Source organism: Cyprinodon tularosa, unplaced genomic scaffold (genome assembly GCF_016077235.1).
Source record: "Cyprinodon tularosa strain WSP-4 unplaced genomic scaffold, ASM1607723v1 ctg14, whole genome shotgun sequence".
NCBI classification, from domain to species: Eukaryota; Metazoa; Chordata; class Actinopteri; order Cyprinodontiformes; family Cyprinodontidae; genus Cyprinodon; species Cyprinodon tularosa.
In genome coordinates this window covers 1240627-1257870 of record NW_024038220.1, presented here as the reverse complement: position 1 = coordinate 1257870, position 17244 = coordinate 1240627, and the positions used below count along the sequence as shown (strand labels likewise).

At 38.3% G+C, this 17244-nt stretch overlaps 1 protein-coding gene across 13 annotated transcripts in view; it reads right to left on the bottom strand.

Moving 5' to 3' along the window:
• The window catches only part of si:ch211-278a6.1 (SRC kinase signaling inhibitor 1), a 118208-nt gene that overhangs the window by 16837 nt on the left and 84127 nt on the right, over window positions 1–17244 (bottom strand). For 8 of the 13 annotated variants that reach the window (XM_038278264.1, XM_038278265.1, XM_038278257.1 and 5 more), the window contains 10 exons: window positions 16288–16483; window positions 15656–15667; window positions 14059–14354; window positions 10847–11622; window positions 10596–10697; window positions 10058–10185; window positions 8352–8372; window positions 7564–7727; window positions 1186–1361; window positions 227–357 (listed from right to left, as the gene is read on the bottom strand). In XM_038278264.1, coding sequence (XP_038134192.1) covers window positions 227–357; window positions 1186–1361; window positions 7564–7727; window positions 8352–8372; window positions 10058–10185; window positions 10596–10697; window positions 10847–11622; window positions 14059–14354; window positions 15656–15667; window positions 16288–16483 — 2002 coding nt within the window. The remainder of the gene's footprint in view (window positions 1–226; window positions 358–1185; window positions 1362–7563; window positions 7728–8351; window positions 8373–10057; window positions 10186–10595; window positions 10698–10846; window positions 11623–14058; window positions 14355–15655; window positions 15668–16287; window positions 16484–17244) is intronic. The other 5 variants (XM_038278258.1, XM_038278270.1, XM_038278260.1 and 2 more) reach the window with 4 other exon arrangements.

Sequence of the window (17244 nt, the reverse complement as noted above, 5' to 3'; positions counted from 1 at the left end):
TGTGTTAATTAAATGGAGCATTTTTTGAGCTACTGCAAATGGTCAGTAAGTTCATTCAGACAACGAGCGATGTGAGAGTGATTAAATACTGCGGACTAGCTGCGGGTGACTAAAAGATAATCAGCCTCTCAGTGAGTAATTAGTGGAAAATTAACTGTCTACTATACAAAACCAGTGTTTTGTGTGTTGTGTGGTGCAGACGGAGGGATGTGCCAGCATGACTCACTTTTCAGCTCGGTGAGTGTTTCTCCCAGCTTTCTTAGAACTGCAGCCTTCTCCTCCAGCTCCTGCACCGTCACCAGCTTGTGGTTGACAGACGATTCCTTCTGGATCTCCTCCACTGATTTCTCCAGATCGCTGAGATGAAACAAACAGAAGGCTAAACATCAGGGTTACTTCTTTTATTAACAAGTTTTATTCAAATCGATAGCCTTCTCCCCTTTTATTAGTTCTAGTTATACTGCTGCTGATTAACAGCCGCACTGGATGGCCAAAACTGTACTTTTTACTTTGCTGTGTTTCTTTACGGTTCCATTTGTCTTTCATTTTTCATTTTAAACAAAAAAAGCATGTTTTATTGTATTACTCTTAAAATCTGAAAGACAAACTTTACGCTGGTATAAAATTAGAATGCTGATTACATGAAACGAAAGAGCCAAAGAGCAATTCTTACATTGAAGAGCAGTTATTGAAAGAACGTAGGAGGCTGCATTTTGTGTGGAAGAAAAACAAGCATTGATTTGCAAAGATCTCTAAGAGTTCAACCAATTATTCAGGAATATGTTAAGAATAAGGAGCTTAACATTTCCACATATGAAACTGAGGCAAGTTGCAGTATCTGATGATTAAATCTCAAGGTAGCTCTCTGTTCTCATCTTTGCAGGCACTTTAATTAGTTACTGGACAGCCATGTATCTCAGATCTTAATAAGCATCTTGCTCATTGCCATACTTAATTACAGTTAAATTTCCTCTTATCACTGAGTCACTATATGAATCATTGAGCTGAAGAACAAAAACCTTTAATTCCTCTGACATACCTTGTAAATGCAGAGAAACTAACTTCTGCCCTCAAAAAACATGCAAACAAACATCATTTCAACATAAAAAACAACATGTATCTGTAGTTATTGGATTTAGAAAGAAAGCTGTTTCATTTTATAGTTTCAAAAATACTGTGACTGACTGAAGCTGCTGGATGATGAGTTCTTCTTCATTGAGGTACTTGAGTCTTTCCTCCTCCACTAGTAGGCGCTGTCTCTGCAAAGGATCCTCCTGCTTCCTCAGGGCGTCCGCGACGCGCACATTCAGCTCGGCCTCAGTCCGTTTCAGCAGAGTTCGCACTGAATCCTGGTTCTCCATCTGCACACGCAAACATTCAAAATCAACTTAATAGGATCACAGGTAATCCTTACAACCCTTCAGGTCTGTGGCACAACACCTTCTAGAAGTATCCAAAGCCTCTGCAATAATTTTGACGTAAAAATAAAAAATGTATAGTATTATAAGGAGATATTAGATGATATGATAGAGAGCATCCTTTTATTTTTCCTTTTTTAAAAGTTTTAATACTGAAAAATCCTAAATAACTTGCTTTCTTGTGTCTCTAACTGACCTTGCCTGCAAGCTGAATTCTCACAGTATTTGTGCATTCTGAAACACACAAGAATGCATCTTATCCCACACTTGTTTTAACTATTTAACATGACTCCAAAGTGGGTTGGCTAATCGCATTACAGTATGATGCTTCAAGGCAGGACATACAGCAGAAACAAATGTATAGTAAGAGCTGCCGAGCCAACAAAAATCAACATGGAAGTGGAAGAGGGCACACGTTTAGCTGCTACTATTGCATCTGTTTGTCTTAATCAATGATTTCATTTTTGAAAGCAGAGCAGCAAGAGCAACAAGGGTATGTATTGCTGATTCATTTTCCATTGTGTATAGCCATAGATGATGTGTGGAACTAAACCTGAGAGCTACACATTATTAATCTGGCTACCAGGTTTGTCTCTAACAGCTCGAAACCACAGCAGGGTTACAGATTTAATTAAATTGGTAAACACCAATCTTTAAGTCTGAAAATTACAGTTGCATCTAGTCATGACTTTGACTAGGAAGTTGTAAAATATTTTTTTCTTATTTCCCTGCAAACATTTAGCAGGTTTTAAAAAGTTATCTTGCAGGACCACCAAAGACTTAGCTGAATCTTTCGCCCTTCAGTTCTGACCATCTTTCCTGTCTCTGTGGAAAACAGTCATCCCACAGTCCAATGCTGCCACCTCCATGTTTCAGTGTGAGGGTGGTGCTTTCAGGATAATGTGCAGCACTTGTTTTTCGTTTAATGTACTACTTTCTATTTAGGCCACATTCTTTGTTTTGTCTCACCAATCTTTCTGGATTTTTTTTTCTTTTTTCGCCATGTTCTTTTCCATGTTCTACAAAGGCCAGATTTATTGATGAAGAGTTTTCCCGACAACAGAGTCTTCCTCTTGAGCTATGAGCTATCTGACTCAACAGTGACTCAATGCAATTTGCTGGGTTTCCTGAGATAGAGAACTTTTATCCAATGTCTCTATATGATTTATTTAAATTAACTTTGTAAAGTGGGTGACATGTGTTTTCATGGTACAATATGAATGTTCAGAATTTATGAATTAGTAAATAAAAATAAATAAATATATTTAGGATATCTGCGTTGGACTGGCGACCCGTCCAGAGGCGACCCCGCCTCTCGCCCATAGACAGCTGAAGATGGCACCCCTCGCGACCCCGCTTGGAATTAAGCGTGTCAGATAAAGAATGGATGGATATTTAGGATATTGTTTAACACTTGAGCTTTAAATTCCTCCACAGCTTTATCTGTGATCTGTCTGCTGTGTTCCTCTGTCTTCATTAGTTTGTTTGTTCTTTAATTGTCTTAGACAACTTCTGAAGCCTCACAGAGCAAGGGATTTTGTTGCACATAAAGTTATAAATTGTCTAGCAGCAGAGGGCATCACCAGTAATAGGAGGAACAGTCATTTACTTTCAAGATTATCCCACTTACTTTTTCAAATTACTGTGTCTCTATGTTTGACTTTTTAATATGCATAAGATATTAATGCTTATAGAGCTTGCTAACTTAGTGTAAGGAACCTCTGAAAAAAATAAAGGATACAGATGACAGAATCAATAGAGCATGAACTAAGCTCCCTGTCAGTGTTTTGAATGCAACATACTGCAGGACAACTCCACGTAACCTGACACCCTGGGCTGAAATCACCTGCTATGTCTTGAAAAATTAATAATTTATCAGCCTTCTGTTCGAGCAAGACAACAGCATCACTAACATGCAGAGTAACACTGTATTCCCCACTCCTGTCTACTGCAGCTGGATTCAGGTAAATTGTTTAGTAAAAATATTTAATATGCATTTATGTTTTTGTTCTTGCAGTGTGCTGCCTCATTTATAAATTTGAACTGCTCATCCTTTTCTTTGACTCTATGGATAATTCATATGCCTTATTCAACATTAACGCAGAAGGCCGGAGCCTAGGGCAACAATGGTAACCCTGGTGCAGAGGATGTACTTGGGCAGATACGTAACAAAACAATAAACTTACCAATATGCAAGCATCCCGTCTGTGATGGTCTGTGATGGTTTGGCTGCTTAACAAGTTTTTAAAAAACTCTTGTGATCATGGTTAAATGAAAAACACCTCCGTAACACTTTTATTCTCTCACTGCCCTTCTCCCTATTTTAATTCCTATTTCCTCTGCAAAGATACCAATATAACTCATATACCTGTATCCCTCAAAAACGATATGCAAACTTCGCTGCAATTTTTCAGTTACTGTAGCACTGTTACCACAGCCATATAAAATATTCCAATGTGCAATGTAGGACATCTACTCACATGTGTTATTTACAATAGATGCAGTATTGAAGTGCTTATTTAAAAAAAGCACAATCTCGCCTGCATACTGCGGAAACAGCATAGACATTGGTGCTCTGATGAAGATGGGTACAAAAGCCATGGTAAGAACCCTATTATAGGAGCATGATCTTAGACTGAAAAAAAAAAAAAAAACTAAACAAATAAAATACATTAAAATGTATTTTTTCCAAAGAAAACAATATCCCATGATTAGGCTTCCTGTTTCCTTTTTTATCTTTCCAACCGTCAAGGAAATAGTTATATCAGAGAAATAACCGGTTTTACCACCCTAGCTGGCAACTACAGGCATTAAAACTTTAAAATACCTTGCATTGAGTCTTTTTAAAATCACTGTGGAGAATTTCTGGTCCACTTATCTTCAAAGGCTTCTTTTAACAAAGCCACATTAGAGGCTTTACTTGACGGAACAGCTTGTTTAAGGCCACGCCACATTATAATAATCGGATTTAAATGTAGACTTTGATAAGGTGATGAGGTGTTTTTGATCTTAAGGTCACAAAATGATGCTTAGTGGTTTCTGTCCTTTACAGTTTTTAAAAGAAAAGAATTTAGGTGTCTATCAAACACAGCAAGTCATGGTCTATATGCAAAATGGCCATAAAGTATTTCATTAGCATCATCATGTTTGACTGTTGAAATGATTTTTTTTTTTTTCCTGAATCCTGTCTTATTAAGAAAAAAAAAAAAGGAGATTGTAACCTTTGAAAAAAATCTGTATTTTTCCTCAAAAGACGTGTGTTTAGGTTTTGAGAGAGGGACTAAATGTCCTTGCATTTTTCCCAGGCTCTCTCTAACTGCATTTTAATTCTGCCTTTATTTTCAGATGCTATTAACAAAATTTAAAATGTTTAAATGGTTGAAACATCTGGATTACAGTGTGATCGAGATATATTATTATATTTTTGTTTTTATCACGAGGAAATGTTACAGATAATGAAAACATTGTAATAAAAGACAAGATATCCTGATTAAATACAAAATGCAGATTAATTATAGAATTTATGAAGAGAAAAAATAAATCCCAAAACAGCTTGGCTCTTAGGAAAGAGTAGTTTATTCTATGTGAAATCTAAATTAACTAACTACATCACTTTATTTTTTATTTCACCAGCCACACCTTGGCCATATTTACTGGCTGGCTTGAAGGTTCCAAGAAAAATTACTTAAATAGTTTTCAGAATAAGATCTGTTAGCCCACCTTACGCTGAAACTAATTTTCAGCATAAAGCGGGCTAACAAATTGAGCAGCGAATCAAACAAATTAAAGAACAATCGCTTTACAGTAATTGGCAATTATCACTCTTAAAGTTAAAAAAAAAACAAAAAAACTTTCTATTGCTTTGGTTCTCTAGCAAATCACATCGAGAGCCAATTTCCACAAAATAAAGCAACAGAAAAGCCATTCAACATGCACAAACTGAATCAATTCAGGTAAAATTCTGATGGCAGAAACTCTCAAAACTTATCAAGATCAAACATAACCTCAGAGCAAACATGATGTGGAAACAGCAATAGTGATAGTTTGGGACCAATTTTAAACAGAAAAAAAATTCAAAGGTAAAGACAGTTAAAGGAGTGCAGAAAGCGTGAGCAGGGGCTCTACTTGCTACACCATGATATGAAGGTGAGTTGTGTTTTACATTTCTGTTTGGCTACACATCAAATTCTACATCCGTTGAGTGTGAGGTCATTGTGCACCTTTGGGCTATTCTGGAGCAATTTACACTGCAATGAATGTTTGAGTCCTGCACTTGTTCTGGTTAGGATGTAAATTTGCTTTGCCAAAAATGCTTTGCCAATTTCTGTGTATAATCTTTAGAGCATACTCTTTCACAGGCCTCTTCCTCATTGGAAAGTTGTTAATTAGAACCTTTCAGCAGACTGCAAATAGTGCACAATCATCAGAATACTGTCTTAGGAGAGGTGCGTACTGTAGCTGATGAAATTTAAAAATGTACACTGGTAGTGCTTTGAAATGTGCACAAAACTGAATATGACTCTGTGTCACTTTGAAAGATGATTAATTATTAAAAAAAATGCTTTCTTTCCTTTTAAACCTGATTGATTAAAGTTAAACTAATGTAGCTTCCAACAGCCCCTGAAAAACACTGTTAGGTCTTTTGCTTAAGATTGTATGATTTAAGCCTTGAGCTTTAGATTGTGCTTATTTGATTTTTCAAGAAGGTGACAAAAGAGATTTTTTTCTTCTCTAATCCCCAAGGATTACAGGGCATGCAAGAAAAAGCAGTGCTTATGTAAATGAAATGTGGTCCATAAAAAGATATGTGGAATAGATTCATCTATCCAAAGAGAGACAGCAGAGTACACACAGCTGTTGGTTCCAATAACGGTAACATGTCGTCAGCCAGCAGATGCCAAGAGCTGTGTTTACAAATGTCAGCTGCAATTTCTTTGAACAACAAACTAACAAGGATTCTAAATGCTAAAGAACAAGAATGAAAAGTTAAGCTTAAACCAACTAAAGCAGCTTGCAGCAGCCTTCCCATCAGTTTTTAACTTTCGCTGCAGATGAATAATTGTGATCTTTAACAATATCTTTCTGCACAGGAATATATATTCAATAATCTATAGTCTTTATATTACGGTTCTGGTTTTGTATTTACTGAACCGTCTCTGTCCTCTGCAAATAAAACAACTGTCCTACAATCAAGTTTATTTTTTATGGCTTCTCTCTCTGAGAGTGGTATTAGTAATTACACTACATTAGTTACACAACGTTAGATTTTGGGGAACGATCACCTTCCCTCAGTTAGAGCATTGAAGATGGGTCGAGGCTTTGTCTTCCAACATGACAATGACCTAAGCACACAGCTAGGATAACCAAGAAGTGGTTCTAGTAGAAGCATATCAAGGTTCTGGCGTGGCCAAGCCAGTCACCAGACCTAAACCCAATAGAAAATCTTTGGAGGGAGCTCAAACTCAACGTTTCTCAGCGACAGCCCAGAAACCTGACTGATTTAGAGAAGATCTTTGTGGAGGAATGGGCCAAAATCCCTCATGTAGTGTGTGCGAACATGGTAAAAAAACTAGACATGTTTGACCTCTGGAAATGCAAACAAAGGCTAATGTACCAAATTTTAATTTTGATTTCTCAGGTGTTTAACTACTTATTTGCAGTTGTATCATTAAAAATAAATAGTTAAAAAATCATACATTATGATTTCTGGATCTGGATTATGTCTCTCACAAACAATTTCAGACCCCTCCATGATTTCCAAGCTTTCAAATACTTATTGTCCTCACTGTAAGTCATTATTTTCATTTCAGTTTATCTGTATAAAGACTGGTGCATGGTGTCCAAAGAATGTTAAGTGATCTTATTTGGCCAGGCCACATCAATTCCTTGTTTTCTGAGTGCCCTAAATAGTCAGATGCAAGCTGCCATCCTGCATGATGCTGTAACCACCATGCTTCCACCAACAGAACCTGAAAGTGTTCAAGAATGACTGTTGGAAATTACATTTTATGAGGTTAAACGGATCATGTGTTAAAGAAAATGACCTTTCTAAATGAGGTTTTACAGAGGGGATGGAGGCAATTAGAAGGTACAAATCTTTAGAAGTAAACAAAAATAAAGATCAGTTTTTTTAAGTTGTGGATACCTGTATCTTGCGAAGCTGACCAAGCTGTTTGCGTAGGTCGGTGGCGTTTTGCTGCAGGCCATGCAGATGGAGCTTCATCTGCAGGCGACCAACACCGTTAACCGGGGTTGTGTTAGAAGGCGGTGGTGGCATCAGTGCTAAAGGTGCTGATGGTGTATTGGCTGCTGGTCACAAAGGAGGATATTGGGGAATCATTGGGACACAATTAAGTTAGTTTGTTAGGCTACAATCCAGTTAAATTTGAGACACAAAATGAGCCACACGTTGTGAGCCCAAATAAATACAAATATATAATAAGTCTGGGAACACGCACGCTTTGATAAAGAGTAAAAAAAGCAACACAACAAAAAAAACACCATATTCACAAAACTCTAGTTGTATTTTGGGAAAGTTGTGACCTCATGCTATTAGTGAGCAGGGGAGAAGTTCACTAACTCTTTAGTTGAGACACACAGGGATATGAGGGCTGTTAGCTCAACACAGGGCTTTGTGAGTATGGCCATTAATCTGCAATTTATTTGACCACACATACACACTTGCAAAGGAGAGTCTAGTGTGTGACAAAATAAACTTCTGAAAATTTCAAAAACAACCAAGCAAAGAATTCCAGATTTAGAAACAAAGGGAAAGGAGTCTGGGGGAGAAAAAAACAGCCAGGAGGAAAACAAGAGAGCAGAGACTGTTGTTTGTCCAGCAACACCAACAGCCATACAGAGGGCAGAGAGTTATGGTGCATGTCTGACAGAGGAAATAAAAAAAGGATGAGAGGAGGAGGAGATGTCAACTACCTTTCTTCTTCTGACGTCCAGCTGGAATATAGAAAGAGTGAGCAAGTTACCAAGAAATTAATGAGGAGGGATAGAAAGACAAAAAGGAGAGGAGAGTCTTCAGAGTCCAAATTTAAAGAGGGATAAACCCACAGATATCTACTGGGACTGTGGAGGTGTCCCAGTGTTTTGGCAGTGCAGCAATTTATGAAGAAGATTCAGAGGCGTCCTTCAAGATCTGAACAAAGAATATCTGTGTTTAAACCAGCCTAAACTCAGCTTAAAAGGGGGGATTAATTGATATGATCTACGCTACAAGATTATTTTTAAGTTAATACTATTATATAAATAATTTCATATTTATTAAGAAGGTAAATTAAGACAAGAATTTTACAATGAAGAGGTAAACCAAATGCTTTACAGCTCTGGTTTCCAACCTGACTTAGAAGATTATGTTTAAGGTTTTGAAGGTTTGCTTCTTTATTTACCACATTTTAACAAAAAAAAATGGCTTTTCTAATTCCTAACACCCTTCTTTATATTGCTTTTTTCTTAAAAATGTGTTTCTAATTTCATCTGACTGGATATCGCAATGTGTAATTGTTTATTTTAGTGAAGTCAACATAGACCACAAGAACAAATTTGTGTAGATAAGTAGAATTTTGTTCATTTTTTTTAAAATGTTGTTTTTAAGGCAGTCTAGTAATTAACAGTTTGCTCCCATCTTTATTGTTTTTTCTAAGCTCTTTGCGGTCAGTTTAGTTTCTTAGAAAACAGGTATAATTTAATTTCTAAAGCAGCTGCATTAATTCAACTAGCCTGTGGGCAAAGTTTTAATTGTGATTGGTAATACCTGATGGTTCTAACACTATCTGCCTAACTGCCTCCATGAGAATTAAAATGGAGAATTGAACTATGTTGTTGATAAAACTACAGAGCCCTGCATTCATCCAGGTTTGACTTTTCTAAATATTAAAGTTTCCACTTAGAACGATCTAAGCATGGAATTAATGAAATGATCTAAATTCCCCTAAATGTGGTAATTTTTATGGTTTATAAGAAATTCTGTTTAGTATAAAATACTCTAGCTAAGGTTTGATCAGGAATTGTTTATATTCAAAAGTAAGATGTTTAATTTTGCGATTGTCATTCTTTGCTTAGCAAAACATCAGAACATCCCTTTATTTAGCGCAGAAAAGCTCCACTTTAAAGTCACAAAAGTCACAAATTTACAATTTTTATAAACTAATTAGAAATAAAGCAGTGTATAACCTGGATTTTCTTTAGCTCAGGTGCAACAGACAGCTCTCTTGCCAACCTATGATGGTATGCCACCCTGAGCAGTAAGCCCTTTTAGCAAACTTATGAAATAATATTACACCTACATTTTACATAATTATGTTTACATTTAACAGGCTTAAGATGCTCACTTTTATTTGGAAATTGCTTTGCCAGAAAAACTAAATGAAACACATAGATTTTCTTTTTCTCTTAATAAGATCAATTAAAAAAAAGGAATAACACCAAAAAAGCAGTAAATTAATATATTAGAGATAATATAAATCTTGCCTATCCTGGAGCATGGACAAATAGACCCGGAGATCTGCAAACTTGTGGATTATGAATGTATCGGGAGGAGAGTTAGAAAGAACATGAGTGAAGGGATGCGAAACAGGCGTGTTAGTAACACTTCGGTACACAGGTCTCAATTACTCTGCTCTACTCACTTCCAGTGGCGGAGCCGTCACTGTTAGTTTCGGTCTTCTCGCTGGAAGAGAAAGGTAATGGGCGTGAAAACTCCGTCCCTTGGTCCGGAGGGCAGCCCGCCATCATGCAGAGACGCAGTAGGCCGCATCTGAGGATCAACGGCCACAGGGCAAGGCAATTACAAAGCTAATGCTCAAAGCACTACTACCGGATACAATGAAACTGGCATTAAGTCGGTTATCTTTTTTTTTCTAGTAAATAAGCTGCTGGTATATAGGTTATACAAACGAAGATAGCTTGACATAGTAAATGTGAGAAGCTGAAAACTGTGTGAATCTGACAGCATATCAATAGCACAGCTGCCTGCAGCTGATGTTATAGTGGTCTCTACTAGTGCTGTGCTCGCACAAGGCAGTGCAATACTTCACTACTGTGGAGCTGGTAATGGCTCTGATAATAGCCTGGCGCTGTTCCTGTCAATACTCCAGCCTATGTGTCAAAGCTGAGGCTGTATTTGTGACTTTTAGAGGGTTAATGGGGTCTAATGGAGGGTCTTACGTGCTGTCGCTGTCTGGTGCCCTGGTCAGTACACTCTGCACGAGGCCAGTCAGGCTGGCTATTTGCTTCTCCATGGCTTCCATACGCTCTAGGCGGTGGTCCCTGAAAAATATATAAGGTTCTAATAAGATTACTAGCATAGGCAGAGTACACTGCAGTGCTCAATGCTTCTATAAAGGGTTGATTTGGGGAGTGTTTTATGTCAGAGGACATTGAGTGAGCCTTTCCAGATGAAACTAGCTGGAACTGACCTGCTTGTGTCTCCATCCTGTCCAGATAAAGCGGGACCAAAGCCTGGCTCTGAACTGGAGCTTGGCCTGGATTTCGGGCTGTCCACAAATACAGACGAAGAGGCAGAGTCTTTCCGGAAACTCTGCCTGACAGGAGAGGGGCGTGGTGAAGTAGAATACGAGTCTCTGTCCCTAAGCTGAATGTCAGGGATTTTTTGTGGTGATGAGGGCGGCATTCGAAATCCCATTCCGAGGGTTGCAGAGGAGTATGTGTCAGAATACAGCGAGCCTCCAGGCTTGTAGAATGAGTCGTCCAGGTCTCCCTGAAGAGCAGCAGCAGAGTAGGTGCTAAGAGAGCGTACAGACCCTCGCCGATATAGGCCAGTGGTAACAGGATAGTTGAAAGGGTCTCCAATGGCAGCCAGAGACTGGGTGGAGGCGATGCTGAGACGACCTTCATTCATCAAACTATAGGGATCTGCGTATAGTGCCTCATTTTTCATAAGAGCCAGTTTTTTTGCAGAAACTTCTTCATCCGGCTTGACATCACGACGCTCCAAAATAGCACTGGGTGATGGAGACAGACCTAGGTTAGCACCGTGGCCACCTGGGGGGTGATGGGAATGTCTGGGCTGTTCGTGCTGGGGTTGGTTCCCAGAGAAGGAGGGAGTTCGGCCCCCGCTGTACGACAGGCGAGAGCGGGATGGAGAGCCAGAGGGTGCCGATCCCGAAGAGGAAGGAAGGGTGTTGAGGCGGCGCGTTGGGGATGATTCCCGAGATGAATAAACCATTTCTCTCTGAAAGGAACAAGATTGCTGTTAGAAAGATCGCCAGCAGGAGAAAAGGATGAGTCTCCAAAAAGACTATCCTACTGCTGGCATTATACAAAGAATTTCCTGAAAGGCAACTTGTTAAAAAGACGAAAAACAATTCAAAATCTAGTCTGAAAGAAAAATGTAACGAAGATTTCTGCTAATGTCTAAATATGGATAAAAACATCATTTAAATGACTAAACCAAGCCTGATGCATCCACATCCACAAAACGATTGATCAACAAAGTCCACAATCATCTTCCTAGTATTTTTCTAAATGTTGCTTTTGAACTGACACCATCCTGGAGAGAAATATCAGCTGTGCTTCACCATCAACACCCTTGTTTATAGATTTTGGAGATCTGCCTGTTTTCCAGTGTAGTCCTGTTTCTCTGACTGTGACTGTCTGGATGTGCTCTCTTCATCCTCTGACATGGGAGCTGGCCCAGAGCTTGTCTGCCGGGCTGTGTGTTTCCTGGACCGGGCCTTTTTTTGCAGCTGTTTTTTGTATCTCTGCTTCTGTCTCCATGAACCCCAGGCGGCCTCAGATGGCCGCTCACACTGAGCCTGGTTCTGCTGGAGATTTCTTCCTGTTAAAAGGGAGTTTTTCCTCTCCACTGTCGTTATAAGCATGCTTTGTGTGAGGTATTGCATTTGAGTTAATGAGTCAATGCAATCAACTGGTTTTCCTTAGATAGAAAACTTTGAATCAATTTGACTGGATGATCTGGTGAAAAGTGTCTTGAGATGACATGTGTTGTGAACTGGCGCTATATAAATAAACTGAATTGAATTATTTTACCGAGATGTCACATCAGAAAGCAGTAGCTTTACGTTTATTTTCTTAAATGGATCCAAAGGTGCCCCTTTATTGATCTAAATGCTGTGATTCCAGAGGCTTAGAAGGTCATAAAAATATAATCTGGGCTTTCCCTATTTGGATGAATAAAGGAGTCTTAAGATATTTTAGATTTCTGGAATACGAAAGAGTAGAACTGTGTAGAAAACACAGTATTCTGATGTTAATATGTAAATGAGAACTTTAATAAAAAAGAATCTTCCTTAACTGGATCTAATGCGGAAGTATAGACTCTTTCAAAGCTGATTGGGTCAGCATCTTCCATCACTTTGTTCCCCCACTCTATTATAGATATAGTAACTACACGCTAAACAGATTTTTTACACGTAGTGGTTAAATAGACACAATCATTTGTCTTACTATCTGGTATTAAACGACACAACAGCATCATTTGTATCTGAACCCAAGTTTGTTTCCTCCTGTCTGTTTTTTTTTTCTTAATCACAGCATCCTAAAACTTCAGCTTCAGTTCTTCTAAATCATGTGTGGACAGGAAAAGTCAATACAACTGACAATGTTATAGCCTAACTAACTTTACATGTAAACAGACTCTTCTGATTTCACACATTGATTTTACCATGAAGACTTTAATTTAACACGTTTTTTAGCCTTAACAGAAAATTGTATAATTTTTTCCAATTAATCTTTCCCTGTTCTGGCAAATACAAATATTTTTGTCATCAAAGATCATTAAAAAATGTGTTGTTCAATACCAGACAGTGAGAAAAAATGTATCTATTTAACCACTACATGTAAAAACCTAGCTGTAATTTCTGTATCTATAGCAAAATAGAAAACATGTACAGAAAGATGCTGACCCATTCACCTTTGAGAGAGACAACGGTTCTACATCACCTCTCAGTTAAAGAGGATTCATTTACTTTATCTTCTTTCAATATCCCTCTGTGACATTTTTTGTTGTTGTTCTTCTGCTCTAATTTATAAACCTTCAGTGGACAAAGAAAGAAAATGATGTGAAAAGTAGCCTAAGCCTCTCAGTTACATCTTTGTTTTGTTGGATTCATGTTTCCAATATAATATTCAGAGAATGTTAACTTAGACCTGCTTGAGAAAAAGAAAAATATCCAAAATGTCTTTTTTCAAATAGTTGGAAGGATGAATGTGAGCATAATTTTAGCACAAAGACTGTTAAAACACCACATTTTTTTATAGCACTTGTTTTCCCAGTTTGGTGTGAATAATGCAGATGGTAAGCAGAGTTTTGCACCCCTAATACTTTAAAAAAGTTCTCCCTACGGCTGTCATTATCTTTACTAAAGCAGAAATTGTTTTAAATGTGAAAATATGGTCGTTTTACAGAGGAGGATGTTCTCTCCTGCTGCACAGCAACAGATGGCATATTTGAAGATGAAAAAAATAATACATTTCCAATGGGAAAAGATGTTCCATCCCTAACCCCCAATGCACAGCAAAAGTCTGTAAAGACGCTGTTTAAAAAATGTCTGAATATAAAGAGCCTTATTGTGGCTCCAGCTTTGCAATATAACAGAAAAATCTGAAACACCTTGACCCTCCCACCTCTCAGGTCTGCTCTGCTTACCCGCAGGTCTCCATTAGCCAGGTGTGCAGCTGCAGGGTAAGAAGCATAGATGGGCTCTTTGCGGAAAATCTTGATGATGCTACGGTCTTGAATGTCCCTGACGTCCTCCAGCTCGTAGAAGACGTTTCGTGCCTCGTCTTTGATCAGTATTGCGGTGTTGGGTGACTTTAGCATTCCCGCTGTCAACTTCTGAGGGAACATGTGCACAATGAGAGCGTGCAGCGTGTCCATGCTGCTGAGCTCGTGGGTGATGTGAACCCTCCGTGTCTCATCTCCATACTGCAGGAAAAGCACGCCTAGGAGAGAGTTGTGGGGGAGAGGTGGTTGAGTCAGAAGTTTTTTGGCTTTATTAGATGGGAGAATAACCAGAGGAGCCATTTTTCACAAGCTGTGTTGTTGGTCGTTATCCATAAATTATGCTCCCTGGTAAAGAAAAAAAAATAAGGGGCCTTTTTTTGTGATTAAAACTTGAATTTCATTTTCATTTAAAAATAAAACCATTATTTCAATACCTATTATTGAGATTTTATTTTTAAACCCAACACAAAGTAGCTCTATATTTGTAGTAAATAAATAAAGAAGGGAAAGATCACCTTTAGAAGTAACCTAATTGGTAAATAGGGTCCAACTATGTGTAATTAAATCTAAGTATAAATTCAGCTGTTCTATGAAGACCTCAGTGGTTTTTCAGAGAACATTATATAACCGGCAGCATGGGAATAAATTCAAAGCAGGGTTTGGTTATAAAAGACATCCCCAGTTTTTTTCTATCCTCATAAAATCAAAGCACTGTGGCAAGATTACCCTAAAGAAACAGCAGTAATCCACAGTTCAGGTGGAAACAATGGTGATTAGGTGGCTTACTCTACAAATCTGCCTTTACAGTAAGAATCCAAGAAGAATTTATGACAGAAAGTCATTAGAAGTTCTATTTCAACTTCTACCCACAATGTGTGAAAGAAAGCACTCTTGTCAAGCAACAGATGAGGCCTAAACTGAAATTTGTAGAAAACATTTGAAACAACCGAAGAATAGACCTAAACTATATATCGCTCTTGAAACAGCATCCCATAATAAAAGCAAGTTGATGTCAGCATCACACTGTGGGTATGCTAAACCCAGCAGCATCAGGGAAGCTAGTAACAGCTTTTTGGAAGATGATAAATCAAGGCCAATGGAAGACAAGCTTTTAGAGATAATGGTTAAAATGGAAATATAATAATGGAAAAATACAACAATAATGCTAATTTAGGTGTAAGAACAGTATTGTAGACCTCAGGACGTTAAAAAAACCTCAGGGTCTACTGCAAGGTAAGATTAAAAGCTGACTCACACTTATACCCTACTATGTGTTGGTTCAACTAATAAAATCCCAATAATATGTAACATGACGAAATGCAAAAAAGGTCAAACTATATAAGGTAAAAAAAAAATTATATATATATAAACAGCTTTGATAGTAAAAACAGCTAAATTGATTTGTTACATGAGTGTTTTCTATGTAAACAGCAAAACAAAAGGGGAACCTTGTTTAAAGAATAAAAAAGGGGAAAAAAATAGGTATTATGTTGTAAGAGGTGTATGATGCCTGACTAACCTGAAAATTCATCTTCATACACGAAGGGACAAACAAAAAACAACAAGTCAAACACAATTACAAATGGGGGCAAAAAAGAATAGGTACAAGTCATAGAGAAAAGAAAAAAGACAGGTATTAGTAGAGACAGAGGAAAAAGATCAGCTTTTCTATTTCTGCTTAACTTTATATTCATATTGCTAACACCATGGACTCCCTGTTGTTCACTGGCACAAATGATGACCTCAGTCCAGAATGATTAATCTTTTTTGACCTAACATCAATATAACATGACTAATACTTGATTTTCCTTCTATCTTAATCACAACATTTGGTATCTTAATAATACTCCAAACATTAGATCACACAGTCTGTTATTTTACAGCACGTATCTGGAAAATTTACACTTATATATGCATATATATTCAGAAAAAAATTAATTTAATAATTTAATTGTTTTTTTTTTAATGCAGAAGGGCAGTTAAGCAGGGGAAGCAGTTTATGGCCAATAAATTAAGAATACAACACCTCCTAACACTACCTGACAGCACAGTGTTTCACAGAAACATGAAATAAAGAGAAAGGTGCTAAATCTCCCTCCAGTGCAACCAGCCCGTTACGACAGGCCATGCCAGAATCTCCAAAATCATTACCTGGAGATCGTAGCTTATTCTGGCTGGCAGAACGAGACAGCGGCAGGCTCTGACGGAATCGGTTCATCCGGTTAAACCCGGTAGGCATGTCTGCTTCTGACATGGTCTCCAAGGATTCGGCGGAGGCAAAGGAAAGCTTGGCAGCCTGATCTGCGAGCCCGGACTGGGTAGACTGGGAATGGCGTGGACTGCGGCTCTGCGGAACACACAAAACAATGTGTAAATTTACTGAGAAGTGAAACCGTGACTGAAAAAAAGAATTAGACATGGCTGATGCCACAAGACCAACTGGAAGAGATGGTGAACACACAATGAGGTAAAAAACAATAAGCCAGCTAACAAGATTTTTTAGACCCTGACAAAAGGTTTTATCTACCAGCTATTCACTGCAAATTTGTTGCATCACAGCTTATGACATAAGAAGAATAAAAAATACAATGCATTAGTCTAGAGGCTCTCCTCACAGATTTATTAGTATTAAACTGTGCTACAACCCGACAAAACTTATGCTTCATACTCTTCAAATTCATCCATGCATCCCTCATATGTGTTCTTGTCTCTGCACACCTATGAACTTTTAAATGAGTGCTTGTGGGATGAGAGGTGAAGCTCATGCATATCCCAGGTTGTCACTGTGGGTTTATCCCGCTGGCTTACACCCAGCCCTCTCTCCCTCCAAAAGACTGTTAGCTCGGCTGAGGCTGAGCTCACTGAACTGAACTCCCTGATTCCCCACCGCTGCAGCGTTTCCTCCAGCTCAGAGGCTGCTGTAATGAGCTCCCTGAATGCTGTCTGCTGATTGTTTCCATGGAACAAGCAGACACATCCTCAGCCCACAGTTTAGTAGCTGTGCCTGTCTCCTTCTCTTTGAAGCATGAACACAACGGTTGTCACCTCATCTTCTCCCTGCCTAAGTCCGGCTGCTGCATCAACCTACTGCGGCTTTATTAGGGCAAC